General features: G+C 44.2%; 1 protein-coding gene across 1 annotated transcript; it reads right to left on the reverse strand.

The window, feature by feature from the left end:
* Nucleotides 1-280: 280 nt before the first annotated feature.
* Nucleotides 281-12,140, reverse strand: LOC124702420 (histone-lysine N-methyltransferase ATXR3-like). The gene is given in 21 exon segments (XM_047234589.1): nt 281-751; nt 1,331-1,630; nt 1,722-1,830; nt 1,898-2,145; nt 2,259-2,312; nt 2,392-2,517; nt 2,607-2,774; nt 2,904-2,999; nt 3,077-3,176; nt 3,652-3,752; nt 3,862-3,972; nt 4,058-4,129; nt 4,255-4,458; nt 4,542-5,361; nt 5,454-5,554; nt 6,832-7,377; nt 7,474-7,844; nt 7,978-8,034; nt 8,037-9,155; nt 9,400-9,456; nt 10,200-12,140. Coding segments are annotated over 21 exon segments (6,831 nt in total). The 5' UTR covers nt 12,106-12,140; the 3' UTR covers nt 281-586.
* Between the last annotated feature and the right edge of the window lie 3,874 nt (nt 12,141-16,014).

The raw sequence follows: 16,014 nt of genomic DNA on the forward strand, positions 1-16,014 counted from the left end.
TTTGTGGACTGCTCAAAATATAATTGTCCTTTTACAAACCCCTCAGAATATAAACATACTTTTATTGAAATACACAAGTACATCCTGGAAAAAAAACTCAGTTAATTTACCAATAAATTGCATATTCTGACGCTATAATATATGTGCTTTTTTAGCACTAGCTCAAGAGAAAAAAATGTCAGGTTCATCCAGCAAACTTTGTGCACAGGTCAGTTTCATGTTAGCACAATTATTAGTAAACAGCACAGCTGAGACAGAAGTACAACACGGCCGAATTTAAGATTGCAACTGTTCTGCATTTACACATAAGTACATTCCATAGAGGCAAAGCAATTCTACGCGACGGGAAAAGGCGCTACATCAAATCAATGATGACTATGATCTATCAGTTATTAATGGAATACATCTCTACAAGCTAGGGAGGGAGGGAGAGGTGACTGTACAAATGTTGATGAAGATGAGACTGTTACCCTGCCATCTAAAAGCTATCTCCCATGATCAGGTAGGTAAGGTGAGTAGAAAAAGAATGTTGTTGACTAAAATCTCCGAAGAGGAAAACTGTGTCCTCTGCCTACAATCCTTTTGACTACCCTAGGAAAACGTTTGATCTTGTCTTGAGCCAATGCACCATCTCCTTATCAAGAGAACTATTATTCAACACACCATCCATCATTGGAGTGCCAAAGAATTTTGGGTCGTTCTTGAACACCCATATCCGATCCTTCGGCCATGGACGTTGGGCCTGTTTCTCCTGCGATCAACCAAAGATGATCTTAGATTTGTGACATTAAACAAGTCAGACCAAAGACAGTCAACAGAAAACATAGCATCAAACAAATAAATTAAACCACGTCAAGATGACGAATAGCAATAAAAATGACAATATTCCTAATCATTGCAGTAAAAACATATTCCTGCTCGTGTAATGTATCCATTTGACTTCATCCAAGGGAAGGTTGTCCAATTTATAGCACCCACATAGTGCAATGTACCACAAAATAATAATAATACCGTGTCTTATGTACAGGGTCTACAACTTTAGCAACTTTTGTGATCTAACATAACATTTGCTAGAATGATTTAAATATATTATCTGTAGAATTTTACTACTTCCTCCAATCCAAATTAATTGACTCAACTTTGTCTAAATATGGATGTATCTAGACACATTTGTTGACTAGATACATCTGCATTTAGATAAAGTTGTCAACTAATATGTATCAGAGGGAGTACTATTAAATTTTATTGTAAATTTGTCTTTCTTGTATCCAAGACTAGATTTAGTTAAGCAAAACAATCTGTCAATCTCAGCTTATGAAGTAGCACTTACCATGCGTGATAGCATGAATCTCACAGTCCTGGTGCCATAGACTCGCTCCTGTGTTGGCTTTACAGATTTTACATAGAAGGAGGAGACATCTGGTAATGACATGCAACCCTTTCTAGCTCTAGTCAGTCTAGATTCGGGCTCTGCATTCTGGCTATACCAATAGATAAGCTGGGCTAAGCAATAGTTCTCCGGGTACGTCTTGCTGTACTCCTGGAAGCCTGGTCCCAGTTTATCAGCATATTTGGGACCTAAATCAAGGGGGCTAATATGAACTGGTGGAGATTTTACTGTCTTGTAGTCCTGCATGTGGTGTTACTTGAGTCAGCTTGAACTACAGATAAAAAAAAATCACAACCATTCGTTTCACAATAAAGAGAAAGCTTTCACTTACTCGGACTCTGAAAAAACACTTTGTGTAAGCATACATGTGAATCAGATCAGCGGCGGCATCATGACGGCACTTGTATGTACATGAAAGAGACCGCAACTCATCACGCAACCTGTAGAAGGGAGTCAGAATCCAAATTCGGGTAATCGTAGGTGAGGGGACTCAGATTCCAAACATACCATAACAGAGAATTTCGGATGTCTCCCTCGATGTCTTCAGAATCAGATGGATCATGAACACGAATCTTCTCCTTGAGGTCAGCGAGTACATCTTCCTCGACATGAGGTTCAATTGACTGAAGGAGCTCATCAACTAATGAGCCTTCCCCTTTCCAAATGGCTGACACTAGGCTTCTCCCAGTAAGCCTCACCAGAGGAGGAGGGGCATTCTTGGCATCCCCGAATATACATCTCATAACATATCTTACCTAAACATACATTTCGTCCAAACGTCAATAGAAAGACCAAGCAAACTGATTGTCTTTAAGTTTACCAATGGCTATTGCTGAAAAAGTTCAAGTCATGGAAAATAATTACTCACCTTGTCAAGTGTATGAGTTAAATTCTGCAATCTTGAATTTAACACACCCTCAGCCTACATGTAGAGACAGAATGAGATCAAACCATACAAGTCAAAGGGAAACAGGAGGTGAAACCAAGCCATCAGCATATACCTGAACCTCGGCATCATTCCTCTCGGAATCCATGTTTATATCTGTAAAAAACTGGCGCTTCTCTTCCACGTTGTGCTTAAAGATCTCATTAGGAAGTTTCTGCCTCTCGGAGAATATAAAGCGCACCTTATATTACATGAAAATTGTCATGAGCACTCACGAAACTAGTCACGGCATCAGAAGAGAAATTGAACAAAAGGGAAACTAAAAACTACCAGGTGGGCCGTGTAGGCAACAAGCCATCCAGGCAAACCAGCAAGCAAACATGTACCAAGACCAGCTCTACCCAAGTCAATTAAGTCTTGTTGGGAGACAGTGTTTGCTTCGCAAGCCTGTAGTAGCAAACTGTGTCGGTCAAGCACACCATGGAATTCCATTAACACCTGATTGATGATGAAGTTAGTGGATGAGATTATGTCACAATGATGCAAAAGAAAGCAAATGAGCACTTGAGAATTAGATAAACCACACTAATCCTTGAATCATTGACCAGAGTATTTCTAAAATGTTACCTTTTCAAAAGCTCCTTCCCCTGAAAAATTTAAATAGCTGCCCCGACATACTTGACTCCCACAGAGGCAAACCGATGCCTCGTGCTCTTCCTTACTCTAGCAGAACAAGAATGCATACATAAGATAGTGTAATTTAAAACACAACTTATGCAAGAACATGATGTGGTGCTCACCTCAGTTACAGAGTTGTAATCAAAAGTGATTTCCTCGCCTTCTGCAATCGGCCGAACAGTGTAGACTCCAATCTGGTATTGACCATCTACAGCTGTCACTCTGGAAAAAATCAAGGAGCAGTAATTAGTAAGTCTGAGGAAAAATAGCTGCAAATGCTTTAGGCATTAAACATCAGACCACACATGTTTGTGGTTTAATTATGATTTGATTAGACTGGAGAACATAAGCATGCCAAAATAATCTTTACTTATCAGGATAAATTCGTAACAGCACCGCTGAAAATCAAAAATGAAGTTGATATGCAGGAAAGTCGTGTTCGCTCAGAGCAGCGGCTTACAAGGATAGGACAAGAATCTCTGATGTGCAGATTTTGCACAACAGCAAGTCAAACTCCTATAAATGTTACTGTATTGACTTAAATTAACAAACGAATGAAAAAGAAATTCATGTCAACACTGAAAACGAATAGAATAGAATCATAAGTAGTGGAACAGGAAATCATTGGAGCGTAAAAACTGAATATTAAAGGCGCTAAATCATTGCAGTGCAAAAACTGAATATTAAAGGCGCTTACTTTGCTTCACAGTTGGGGTTACATGAATGACAGATTCTGCTCGCGTAGTTAGCCTTGTGCATAGCATCAACAAAAACAAGGTCATATCCATCACGGTCCCCCTTTCATACAAAAAGACGAAGAGATCAGTAATCTGCAACGACCTGACTTGGGATGTCATCATGCAGACTAGTACTTAGATGGTATCCAAATTTTAAGAACGAACAATACCTTTGGCCTTTCTAGCATAATGTTGTAAAACTCAGGAGCTTGATCTTCGCTGTTGTTTTGTATATGCTTAATACCATCTTGCTTCTCATACCATCTCCAAGAAGGGTAAACCTGCAAAGGTTGCAAAACAATAAATTCATTATAATTTTATATTATGGATTAATTCCACAAATGTGTGATTTAACAGAGAACACACCTCCCCAAAGAACTCAATAACAAAGTCATCAACACCAAATCCGCCCTTTTTGTTGCAGACAACTCCAAGACCCTGAAAGAGCATACAGATAGTTAAGGTTATACCGTTTTCGTTATGATGTAGACAAGAAAAAAAGACTACTATAATTCCTCAAAGAAAAGACTACATTTATGAATTCGGTGTTGCTGAATACATGCCTTTCTATAAGCAACATAGTTATGTTCAGGGCGGCTCCGCATGGCCTTTAGCATCCCATAGCACATCTTTGCATTTCGTCTGTCCCCACTCTCCTCTGCAGACTTTTGGATTTCTTCGATGACAGGTTTAAGGGGGTAAACCATAGGAGTATTTCCAGAACCAGTGAAATCCCTAACTTGCTTATTCAAGGTATTCAGAAGAAGCTGCAATGATAATATTTGAGTAAATCCAAAGCATCACAGCATGTGAACTAAAATGGAAAAAAGTTTAATGTCAGCTAATTTACCTCCTCAATAAAGGTGTTCTTGTCAGCAGAAGACCAGCCGTCAGCAGGCATAATGTCATGCAGGAGATTATGTGTGTATGGATCTATGCCATATACCTCTTGCTCAAGAACTTCATCATCTGGTGCTTTTCTACGTTGATAATCCTTAACCTCTGGAATCTCCAAATTTTCAGTACCGTTCTTCTGTGAGAGCAGCTTCTCAGAGTAGTCATCAGGCAAAGCAACCCGCATTTTCCGTTGTACTTCCTCCTCGTCTGCTACAATAAGGTACTTCTCAATAACTTCGTACTTCCTAGTAACAGGAGGGACAAGGCTTGCTTTTGTCATGCGAGCACCCCATCCACGATCATCCGTGACAGAGTCACCAGATTCAAACAACTTCATGCCATTTACCTTCAAATCCCATGCTGCAGAATTTAAGTCGAGGTCACTCTCTGTATCAGAAACAGTAGTTTCACTCTCAGTTTCATCACCTTCAGAGTACCCATCATCATCATCAGATGTCTCACTCCCAGAATCAACATCTCTTTTCTTTAATTTAGAGAGGTTTCTTTTGATTTCGCGGTCAAATGCACGGGATGAAGCATCTGCACTAGCAGATGCAGTAGTCCAATTTGCTCCCCTTCTTTCCCCTGTAGTTTTACTTTGTTTCTTTTTTAGTTTTTTGTCTGAAGAATACTGGCTCGTGTCAGAAATGTCCTTCTGGGCGGCTGCTCCATCTCCCTCAGAAATCAACCGTGGGTTACCCAGTCTATTTGCTAACTTGACGAAGGACAGAACAATTTGCTTCATATCTCTCAAATCACTTCGGCCTTTAAATCTGCTGTAGCAAATCAAATGTGAGAAAATGCAATATCATAAACTTCGCTGCTCTGCAAACCTTCGACTCAGTTATAGACTGAGCAACTTTACCTCAGTGCATCTCGGCACATAGATCGGATGTCATTCTTGAGAGAACTAAAGCCATGACGAGCATAATATCCACTTTTCAATCTACCTTCAATTTTCGCAACCTGTAAAGTGAAGATATGGCTTGTAAAGATGTCAAGAGGATTCAACCGGTTATATCACCCAGTGCATTTAACTAAAGGGTTGTCATGGATATCCTGGAAGAATGGGTACTATGTTGAATACTCAATTCATGTGCATGGTGGAAAGGATAGTGAAGATAAGATTCATGTTGGTGCCACAAGTTGCTCAACATGTCTCCTGTAAGATAGAATTTTATCACACGCCCTTATTAGTTAGTGTTTACTTGATGCATGTGATACAGCGTGTTCCCAGCATGCCTACTACATCGTACACTGGTCAATGAGAGCTCTCCTGGCGACAGGTAGAAACTGAGGTCAGGTTCGTTTAAAGGAAGGAGGAGGATGTGGCGTGCAGCAGGCTGGATGGTATCGAACTATCGATGCCAAGGTTACGGTGCAATTGAAGTATTGGATGGAAGCACAATCAATATGGTGGTCGGTGGACAAGATGAGCAGGGAGATAATGGAGTCACATGAGGAATTGATAGCCAAGTTTGATTAAATCATGAAGAGGATGATGCAGAGAAGTTTGCTGGATGGAACAACCATGTTCAAGAAGATGAAAACAGAGAGGGCTGGCGAAAGTGGAGGAGAGGAGGCAGGCCAAGGACAATTTGCGTGACACAGAAGCAGATCATAGATTTGGAGCAGGAATCTGTAAGAGTTTGTTGACGTGCTGGGGACATATATAAAAAGTCTGCAGGGCAGATACCATTTCTACCATGTAATTTAAATGTAAGCTCTCCCTGCCTACCATGGTTTTAAAGGTGTTAAGGCGTCTCAAGGCAGAGGAGGGGCGCTCTGACGCCTAGGCTCCGCCTAGGCGGACGCTTTGGACGCCTAAAGCGGCCGTTTTTCCAAGGCGGGGGGGGGCGCTTGCACGCCTAAGCGACGCCTTTAAAACCATGCTGCCTACAATGCTTCCTTCTCTCCAGTTTTAAGAATGCTCATTTTTTCATTAGCCTCCCTCTTTCTGTATCCTCGATGATCATTTAAATCCTTTAAACATGATATGGTTAGGTTTAATGAAGTACATGAGTTCTTTTCCTTACACTCTCTCTTAGTGGCGGACCCAGAAACTTCTAGAAGATTGGGCGTCTTTCGAACAAAATCAGTATAGAGAATGATAAAATACAAGGGTTGCGCCGCTAGGTCCACCCATGCTCTCTCTGTTAGCTACAACTTCTGCAAGTTCTAGTAGGCTCAAATTTTATAATTACACATATAGTTATGACTTATAGAATGAGCAAGCCATGTACCTTTGGAATGAAGAAATCAAATCTGCTGCTCTTCATTATTTCCCTTAATCTATTCATGACAAACTCTTCCATCTTCCGGTAGCTATTCTCTGCCTTCCTCTGCATCAAACGCCTTAGTTGAGCATCCTTTGACATAACAGCAGATGACTTTCTAGCATCAAGCCATTTTGATCGTTTATAAAACCCTTGCCCAAAAGAAAGGTTGGCATTCTCTCTATTTGAGATATCAGCAAAATAGCCGTCAAGCTCATCAGAACCACCCAGCTGGCTGGTCAAGTTCCTCGCAACTTCGGATGGGTAATTGTTTCCATCATCTATTTGCTTCAGGCTTTTAATTTTCTGGGCTGGCTCCTCAGGATCCAAAGAGCTCCTAATCCATTTTATATGCTGAAATCTGCTTTTCATATCCCCTAGCTGACTGCAACCTTGAATGTGCACATAAGATATGTGTGGAAGCTGCACAAGCAATTCGCCAAGGGCAAGGGGGCTCAGATTTGAACACCCAACTAAAATAAGTGTTTTTATATTTTGCTTCTCATAACCAGCCTGAAAGGGAAATAAATGATTTGAGCCAGAAGTTAGAACTCAGAAGATGACAAAAGTAACATCTAAGAGCTTAATAAACAGATAAATGAGTCATACCATAATATCACGGAACACAGAATCAGTGCACTGCAGGCCAACAGAAGACAAATCGACGAATCTACATGTGTTCCTGTAATACTTAGCAGTAGTGTTCCACAACCTACAGGTAGCTGCAGAAGAAATCAGTGATTTCACGTCCGCCCTAAGAAAATGGAAGATTCTTGCTAACACATGACCATCCAGTAAACCCCAGCTTTCAGTTTCTGCTATAGAATTAGCAGGGTTCTCTTCAACAAGAGCACCCTCAGGACATAAGTCTTCAAAACACCAATCATCCTTCTTACTGGCAAGGATGTCCTCATATATATCAATATCTTCATCACTTTGATTAGGTAGCAGCCTTGCCCTTTTTGCGGACCCAGCATCTTCTGCAGAAATGCCAACAAAAGAAATTGTTGCAAAGATCCACATAACAATAGCATGAACATAACTAAGCTGAGAAGCAAAATTAATAGCAGGAAAGTAGAAATATCATGTATGTTGGACAAGACTTGACAGCACCTGGAAAGAATTTCCTTGAAGCTGAATTGTTAGAAAAGAATGTTTCTATTTCCTTTTGGGCTGCTTTGCTGCGATCCATGGATCCAAGACTTCGTTTATGGCTAAAGTAAGCTCCCTGCTCTTGAAATATTTCATGACTAATTCATGCAGCTTACCACGTGTATAACCCACAAACTGGGGGTGCAACTCATGGAAGTTACCAGCTCCATGGTTCACAACAACATTGGACTGGTCGACAAGAGAAGAAGTAGAAACACTTCCTGGCCCTCCATTGCGAACAGCAGAGTCAAATTTTATATCCTTGACAACTGGAAGCCATGTGTTATCAATCTTTCGGAACACGCTGCTCCGTTCCAGAATAGTGCCCTTTTTAACTAACTTTTGCAACTCAGAGTAAGAAAATGGGCCATGCTCATGTCCAGTTCCATCGAGGTAGTACCAATCACCCAGTTTGACTGACAATTCTTCAAGAGTGCAAACATGGTCCTCTGGAATGTTTGGAACAGACTTGGACTTGTGCAGACTATGTGAATCGTAGTCATTGTGTCTCTTGGAATGAGACAAACCTTCATGGACAGAACTCCTATCAGTTCCAATTGAGTGAGAGCGTGAAGATCTTGAAAGTGACCGGTCAGCTCCTCTAGACTTTATGCATGGTTCAACAGAGGATTGGTCCTTAACAACACGAGCATTAATCTTAACAACTGGAAGCATCATCCCTTTCACTCCCTTAGGAGGTTGTCTCTGACTTGATCTTCCTGGTATAACAGCACTTTTACTGGCGTCATCAATAGTATCAGTATTCTCTTCTGTTGATGAGAATGCCCACAATGGCAGATCAAGCTTTTTAGCAGGTACAGGGTAGTAGAGGTCATCCTTGCAGTGCCAGCGAGGATCCTCATGGTTGCCTTTTGGCATCTGACAAAGAGAATAGCCTTCATTCAGGACAAGCTTCTTCCTATAAGGCTTGTCTTGACTGAATTCATCATTCCTCTTCCAGTCACCACCTTTGCAAGACCATCCACCAGAAAACCACTCGCTAGATTCAACATCATGGTAAAGCTTTTCCTTCTCAACAGGACCAACACCGTAAATGTCTGTGACACAGTTGTCAGTGAAGCCAATGCCTCTGTTGATTCCATCATCTCCTGCAGGTTGCACTTGGAACCTCGGAAAATCTGGCATAAGAATATAGAAACCCCAATAAGTTACCAACAAAAAAAGGGCGGTCAAAGAACTAAATAGTTGTACAATCCACCATGTAGGTGCTGCAAATGATTTAAGCTTCGGAATAAGGAACACATAAATGGAGTGTTCTCATCTAGAGGGTGCGTAACATCTGAAGACTGAAGCAACATAAAGTAGGTTTCAGAAATTACATGTGCAAGAGTAAAAATTCTAAAGATAAACGAGATCCAATACCTTCACGGTGACTACTCCTTTCCCAGTCAACAGGCTCAAAACGTGCATCCAAAGCCTCTGCAGTTTCCAAATGAGGAAAGAAACCAGATAAGTATAACCATGAGTGCTGGAACACGTGAATTCCAGCTCTGACAACCAAAACCAAACAACAAAAGAAGAGCCATAGATTCTGCTTGAAGGTGTGTGGAAGCTCTGCATTTGTATTTACACCCATCCAAAGATTATATTTACAGAAGCTAGTAATGCAAGTCTACATTTTAAAATTAATATCCACACCAACTATCTTTTTTAATCTGCTTTCAGAAAAGGGTGTAAAGCCACCTGATCCGAAGGATAGTTATTTTCGAAAAGTATGCAGCACATGCACATAATAAATAGTTTTAAAATAAAGAACTTCCCAAGGGTAATTGTGGAAATTGACACTTTATTATGGCAGAAAACAAAAATCGTGGGGATACAAATGTAAAATAAAAAAACCCAACAAAAAATCCAAAAAACTAAGGTCAAGGTTAAGATTGTGCAACAGAAAAAAACAGCATCCAAAAGAGGATCAAGAATACAATCTTATGAGGCCCAAGCCCAAGCCCAGACCCAGCCACGTGGACTCCATAAACGTTCCAAGATTCGTGCAAACAACAAGAACACAACCAAAGTACTAAAGTCGAGGGGCCTGAAATTTGTAACCCAAAAAGGATATAAATAACTCCCGACCCCACCCCCCAAAAAAACTCAGCCCAGCCAGCCCACTATCTTCAAAGAAATCAAATCTTCCGCTCAGAAGGAAAAGGAAGTGTTTTTACCTCCAAGAATCTCAAGTTCACGTCCATCGACCAGAACAGATCCACACATCAGTGCCTCAACCCTATTCTCGATGTAGAGATCTTCCATGTGTTCTTCAGAAGCTTCCTCCTGTTCATCCTCAGCACCTGATGCCAACAGAGTTGCCTCTTCTCGAACTTGGCCAAGCAGATTTCCTCGACCTCCTGGCGGGCTAACCTTTTGGGTTGAAACATCGAAATACACTGAAGGGAAATCTGATGAAACCAGTGGTGAAGCGGCATTCTCAACAGTCACCCACCTATTGCTGTCGGCGTGCTTTATTAGATGATCGGAAAGAAGATATCCGTCTTCCACCAGTTTCTTCAAGTCAGAAAGCTTGGAAGGTCCTTGCTCAACACCAAGCTGGTCAAGGTAAAACCACTTCCCCATGATAGTAGTGGGTTCAGTAACGAGTTGAGGTGCTTGGCTGGTGTGAGGTGGGGTGTCGCAGATATCCATGTCTTCTTCCATTGAGACATCTTCAGCAACAACATCATTGAGCTGCTCGGGTACTGGTGGTGGGGGTGAGGGAGGAGGCATAGTAGGTGGTAAAGGTGGGGGTGGAGGCGGAGGAGGCGGTAGTGGTGGCGGCAATGGAGGCGGTGGCGGCAGCTCAGCGGGTTGAATGCTCTCGGTTACCTTTTCCTTGGAGATCCTCTCCTCGCTCTTTCCGTTGCTACCACCCTTACTCTTAGTTGATTGCTTGGTTGATTTATTTCTGTGCTGAACATCTTCTAGGTTGTTGTTGCTCTCAAGCTTAGCGGCCCTGCTCTTCTTGGTCGATTCATTGCTGTCAGTGCTCTTCTTGCTCGTTTCATGGCTATCAGTTGTGGCCCTGCTCTTCTTGGTCGATTCATTGCTGTCAGTGCTCTTCTTGCTGGTTTCATGGCTGTCAGTTGTCCGAGCACGTTCAGATGGCGATCTATCACGACGGAGCGGTGTTCGGTCTCTGGTGTCCTCATGCTGAGTCCTCCCACGAGGGGAACTATCCATGCGGATTGGTGTGCTATCCCTGTGATGGGGCTGGCGTGCTCTGTGTAGTGGTGAAATGTATGGGCTGCGGTCTCTGTTATCATAGTGGCGCCCACGGTCTCGCGGGGAGCGCTCCGAGCGGCCTGGGCTCCTGTCGTGGCGAACGCGGTCATGAGGAAAGCGCCCCAAGATGCCTGGGCTCCTCTCAAACCTATCATGGCGATCTCGTATTGGCGGCGAGATGTCATGATTTCTTGCAGAGTAATGCTTACCGGCAGAAGAAGAAGAAGTCTTTGGTTCTCCCTTCCTGCGACTTTTTGAGCCGGATTGATTGCATGTCTCGGGTTGGTGCTTGCGGTGGTTGCTCGCAGGCTCTTGAGCATGGCTCTTCCTGGCACTGCCACTGCAGCTGGCCTCTGGCTTGATCTCACCTGGCTCCTCGTCCGAGTCCCGTGAAGAGCCTTTCTTTGCCGAGGAGCTCCTGCTGTGATCCCGGTCCCGTTTCTTTTCCAGCGGAGTAACCTTGTCGGGTGTATCTTTCCTGTGCCTCGCGGGCGGGGCCTCCGGCTTGTCGAGGTCCCCGTTCCTCCTTGCCTTCCTGGATGGCGGCGGCGGCGCGACAATCTCCCCTGGCTCCAGCTCTGGAGCTGGCGAGGCGGGCAGCAGCTTGCGCCACTTCTTGGGAGGCATGGTCCTCTCCATGTCCCTTGTGTCTCCATTGAGCTGCAGCTCCCCTTCCTCCAGGTCGGCGGCTGAAGCAGGCTGTTGCTTGTTGTGGTGGCGGTGGTGGTGTTGGTGCTGGTGCGTCTTGTCCTCCTTGTCTGGCATGGCTTCTCCCCCTGCTCTCCTCACGAGGGCGTTGGCACGGAAGCCCTCCACTGCACGGACGGCGCACGCGACTCCTCCATCTCCCATGGAAAAGCTGGGAGGGTGGCCCGGCGCGGGGTGTCGAGAAAACCCTAGCTCCCCGTGGCTCCTCCGGGGCTCTCCACGCTCATGTCCGGCGCCGCCGCGCGCAAAACCCTAATTTGCAGGCACAAGCAAAAGAGCACGAGGCTTTGAGGGCGGAAATCAGGGGGCAATGGGAAGGGATTCGAATTGAGCCCAATCGGGCGGATCGGGGCGACCACGTACTTGCGAGGAATCGGCGCGCCGCTCCTCAGATCGGGAGATCCGCGGCGGCGACGCTGGGGGGCCGGCGGTGGCGCCGCGAGCTCCTATCGGCGCGAGCTCTCCCGGCGGGTCCCTGGCGGCGCCGGCTCCCGTCCGTCTCGCGCGCGCGGCGGGGGCGCGCCCTCTCCCGCTCGCTATCGCCTGGGGCTGTTCCTGTGTGTGTTTGGCTTTGGGTTGGGGCTAATGGCCTGTTTGTTCGTAAAGCCTCTGCCTCGCCTTCGGTCTTATGGGAGAAGACGGGGAACGGGGTTGTTATCTTACTTGGAAAGCCTCGTTTTTATTGGGCTATTTTACCCGCGGCTAACGTGTTCTTTTCCGTATCTGCCCCCGGCTTGCTGCCGTATTTCTAAATTAGTCCTTTCTCTCCATGCACACTGCTACTATCTCATCCTCCTCAACTAAACTTTCTCCTTTTGCTAGAGTGTACACCGGGCTTTTAGGGTTTAGTTTGACGGCATTCAGCTTTTCCATTTGTCTGATCTGCTCAGGGTGTGGCCAATGGGTCGCCTTGTCCTACTTCCCCGTACGGACAGCTAGGTTCGGATGCCACGGTGGAGGTACGGTGATAGCGTGCATGTGACAGGTGATGCTTGCAGAGAAGGCTCTCTCGTGAGCGAAAAAGGAAAGAGATGGAGTGGGAAAGGATAGGAGAGAGGGAAAGGATGGTGGCTGCAAGGAGATCGAGGAGAGATTGAAAAGGAAAGGAGTGTGACATCGGTTAGCGGTGATTCGGTACGAGACAATTGGCTAGATGCTGGTTCCTTAAATATGTTGTGTGCATATGCCATTACACGCAACCTATCTAAACTATTCCTTTGTCGCCATGCACGATGCTATCTCATTCTCGTTAAGTAGAAGATCTCCTTTTGTTAGTACCTTGTATACCAGGCTGGTTTCATTTCGACGTCATTCTGCTTTTTCATCTATCTGGTCTGCTCAATTTGGCATGTATCGCCGTAGTTTTTATGCGACCGTCGGCTCAATCTTGGTTTGACTTTTTCCAAAGTCAACTCATAAATGCATTTTGTGTTGACTTTTTGTTTACTTTGGTAAAACAACTGGAATCACTTCTGCACACCGGAAATTTGTGTACTACTACAAATCAAGCTAAAACCGATAAATCGATGTATAATGCATGCGTGTGTAGCTACCCCTTGAACATCGGGTCTTTTTCCTTCTATTTGTTGTATGTAGGCATCCTGAAGGCCCGATCTTTCGAGGGGGCGGTATGTCTGGACCAACTTCCGTACTAAGGTTCGAGCATACTGATGTCTACGGGAGCTTCTATTCTTGTAGACAGTGTTGGGCCTCCAAGAGCAGAGGTTTGTAGAACAGCAGCAAGTTTCCCTTAAGTGGATACCCAAGGTTTATCGAACTCAGGGAGGAAGAGGTCAAAGATATCCCTCTCATGCAACCACTGCAACCACAAAGCAAGAAGTCTCTTGTGTCCCCAACACACCTAATAGGTGCACTAGTTCGGCGAAGAGATAGTGAAATACGGGTGGTATGAATAAGTATGAGCGAGTAGCAACGGTGCCGGAAAAGTGCTTGGCGTGTAGTTGATGGTGGTGGTATTGCAGCGAGTAGTAACGTGATAAAACGAGTAAACAAGCGGTAGTAACTCAGCGAGTAGTAACTCGGCGGTATTTAGGAACAAGGCCTAGGGAATAGACTTTCACTAGTGGACACTCTCAACATCGATCACATAACGAACGAGATAAATGCATACTCTACACTTTTGTTGGATGATGAACACATTGCGTAGGATTACACGAACCCTCAATGCCGGAGTTAACAAGCTCCACAATAATGCTCATGTTTAAGTAACCTTTAGTGTAAGATAGATCAACGAGACTAAACCAAGTACTAGCATAGCATGCACACTCTGTCACCTTCATGCATATGTAGGAGGAATAGATCACATCAATATTATCATAGCAATAGTTAACTCCATAATCTACAAGAGATCATGATCATAGCATAAACCAAGTACTAGCACGGTGCACGCACTTGTCACCTTTACACACATGCGGGAGGAATAAACTACTTTAATAACACATCACTAGAGTAGCACATAGATAGTAGTGATACAACATGCTTGCAATCTTAAAGAGATATAAATAAGCACCTCACTATGCCATTCAATGAGTAAGTATTCACGTGAAATCTAGCCTAAGAGACCCACACGGTGCACACACTCGTCACCTTTACACACGTGGGACGAGGAGTCTCCGGAGATCACATAAGTAAAACTCACTTGACTAGCATAATGACATCTAGATTACAAGCATCATCATATGAATCTCAATCATGTAGGGCAGCTCATGAGATTATTGTATTGACACACATAGGAGAGAGATGAACCACATAGCTACCGGTACAGCCCCGAGCCTCGATGGAGAACTACTCCTCCTCATGGGAGCAGCGGCGGTGATGAAGATGGCGGTGGAGATGGCGGCGGTGTCGATGGAGAAGCCTTCCGGGGCACTTCCCCGCTCCGGCAGGTGCCGGAACGGAGACTCTGTCCCCGGATCTTGGCTTCGCGATGGCGGCGGCTCCGGTAGGTTTACGTGGGTTTCGTCAATTGGTATCGGGTTTTCGATCCGGGGGCTTTATATAGGCGAAGAGGCGGCGCCGGGGGTCGAGGAGCTGGCCAAACCCTAGGGGGCGCGGGCCCCCTAGGCCGCGCCGGGTATGGTGTGGTGGGCTCGTGCCCCCCTCCGGTCCCTCTCGTGTGTTCCGGATGCTTCAGGGATTCTAAGATCTTTGGCGTTGATTTCGTCCGATTCGAGAATATTTTGTTACTAGGATTTCGAAACCAAAAACAGCAGAAAACGAGGAACCGGCACTTCGGCATCTTGTTAATAGGTTAGTTCCGGAAAATGCACGAATATGACATAAAGTGTGCATAAAACATGTAGATAACATCAATAATGTGGCATGGAACACAAGAAATTATCGATACGTTGGAGACGTATCGGCATCCCCAAGCTTAGTTCGCTCGTCCCGAGCGGGTAAAACGATAACAAAGATAATTTACGGAGTGACATGCCATCATAAACTTGATCATACTATTTGTAAAGCATATGTAGTGAATGCAGCGATCAAAACAATGGTAATGACATGAGTAAACAAGCTGAATCATATAGCAAAGACTTTTCATGAATAGCACTTCAAGACAAGCATCAATAAGTCTTGCATAAGAGTTAACTCATAAAGCAATAATTCAAAGTAAAGGCATTGAAGCAACACAAAGGAAGATGAGGTTTCAGCGGTTGCTTTCAACTTATAACATGTATATCTCATGGATAATTGTCAATGCAAAGCAATATAACAAATGCAATATGCAAATATGTAAGAATCAATGCACAGTTCACACAAGTGTTTGCTTCTTGAGATGGAGAGAAATAGGTGAACTGACTCAACAATGAAAGTAAAAGAATGGTCCTTCAAAGAGTAAAGCATCGATTGCTATATTTGTGCTAGAGCTTTGATTTTGAAAACATATAGAGAGCATAAAAGTAAAGTTTTGAGAGGTGTATGTTGTTGTCAACGAATGGTAGCGGGTACTCTAACCCCTTGCCAGACAAACCTTCAAAGAGCGGCTCCCATTTTATTTTATTTTTGGATGGCACTCCTTCCAACCTTTCT

The sequence above is a fragment of the Lolium rigidum genome, chromosome 1 (assembly GCF_022539505.1).
Source record: "Lolium rigidum isolate FL_2022 chromosome 1, APGP_CSIRO_Lrig_0.1, whole genome shotgun sequence".
NCBI classification, from domain to species: Eukaryota; Viridiplantae; Streptophyta; class Magnoliopsida; order Poales; family Poaceae; genus Lolium; species Lolium rigidum.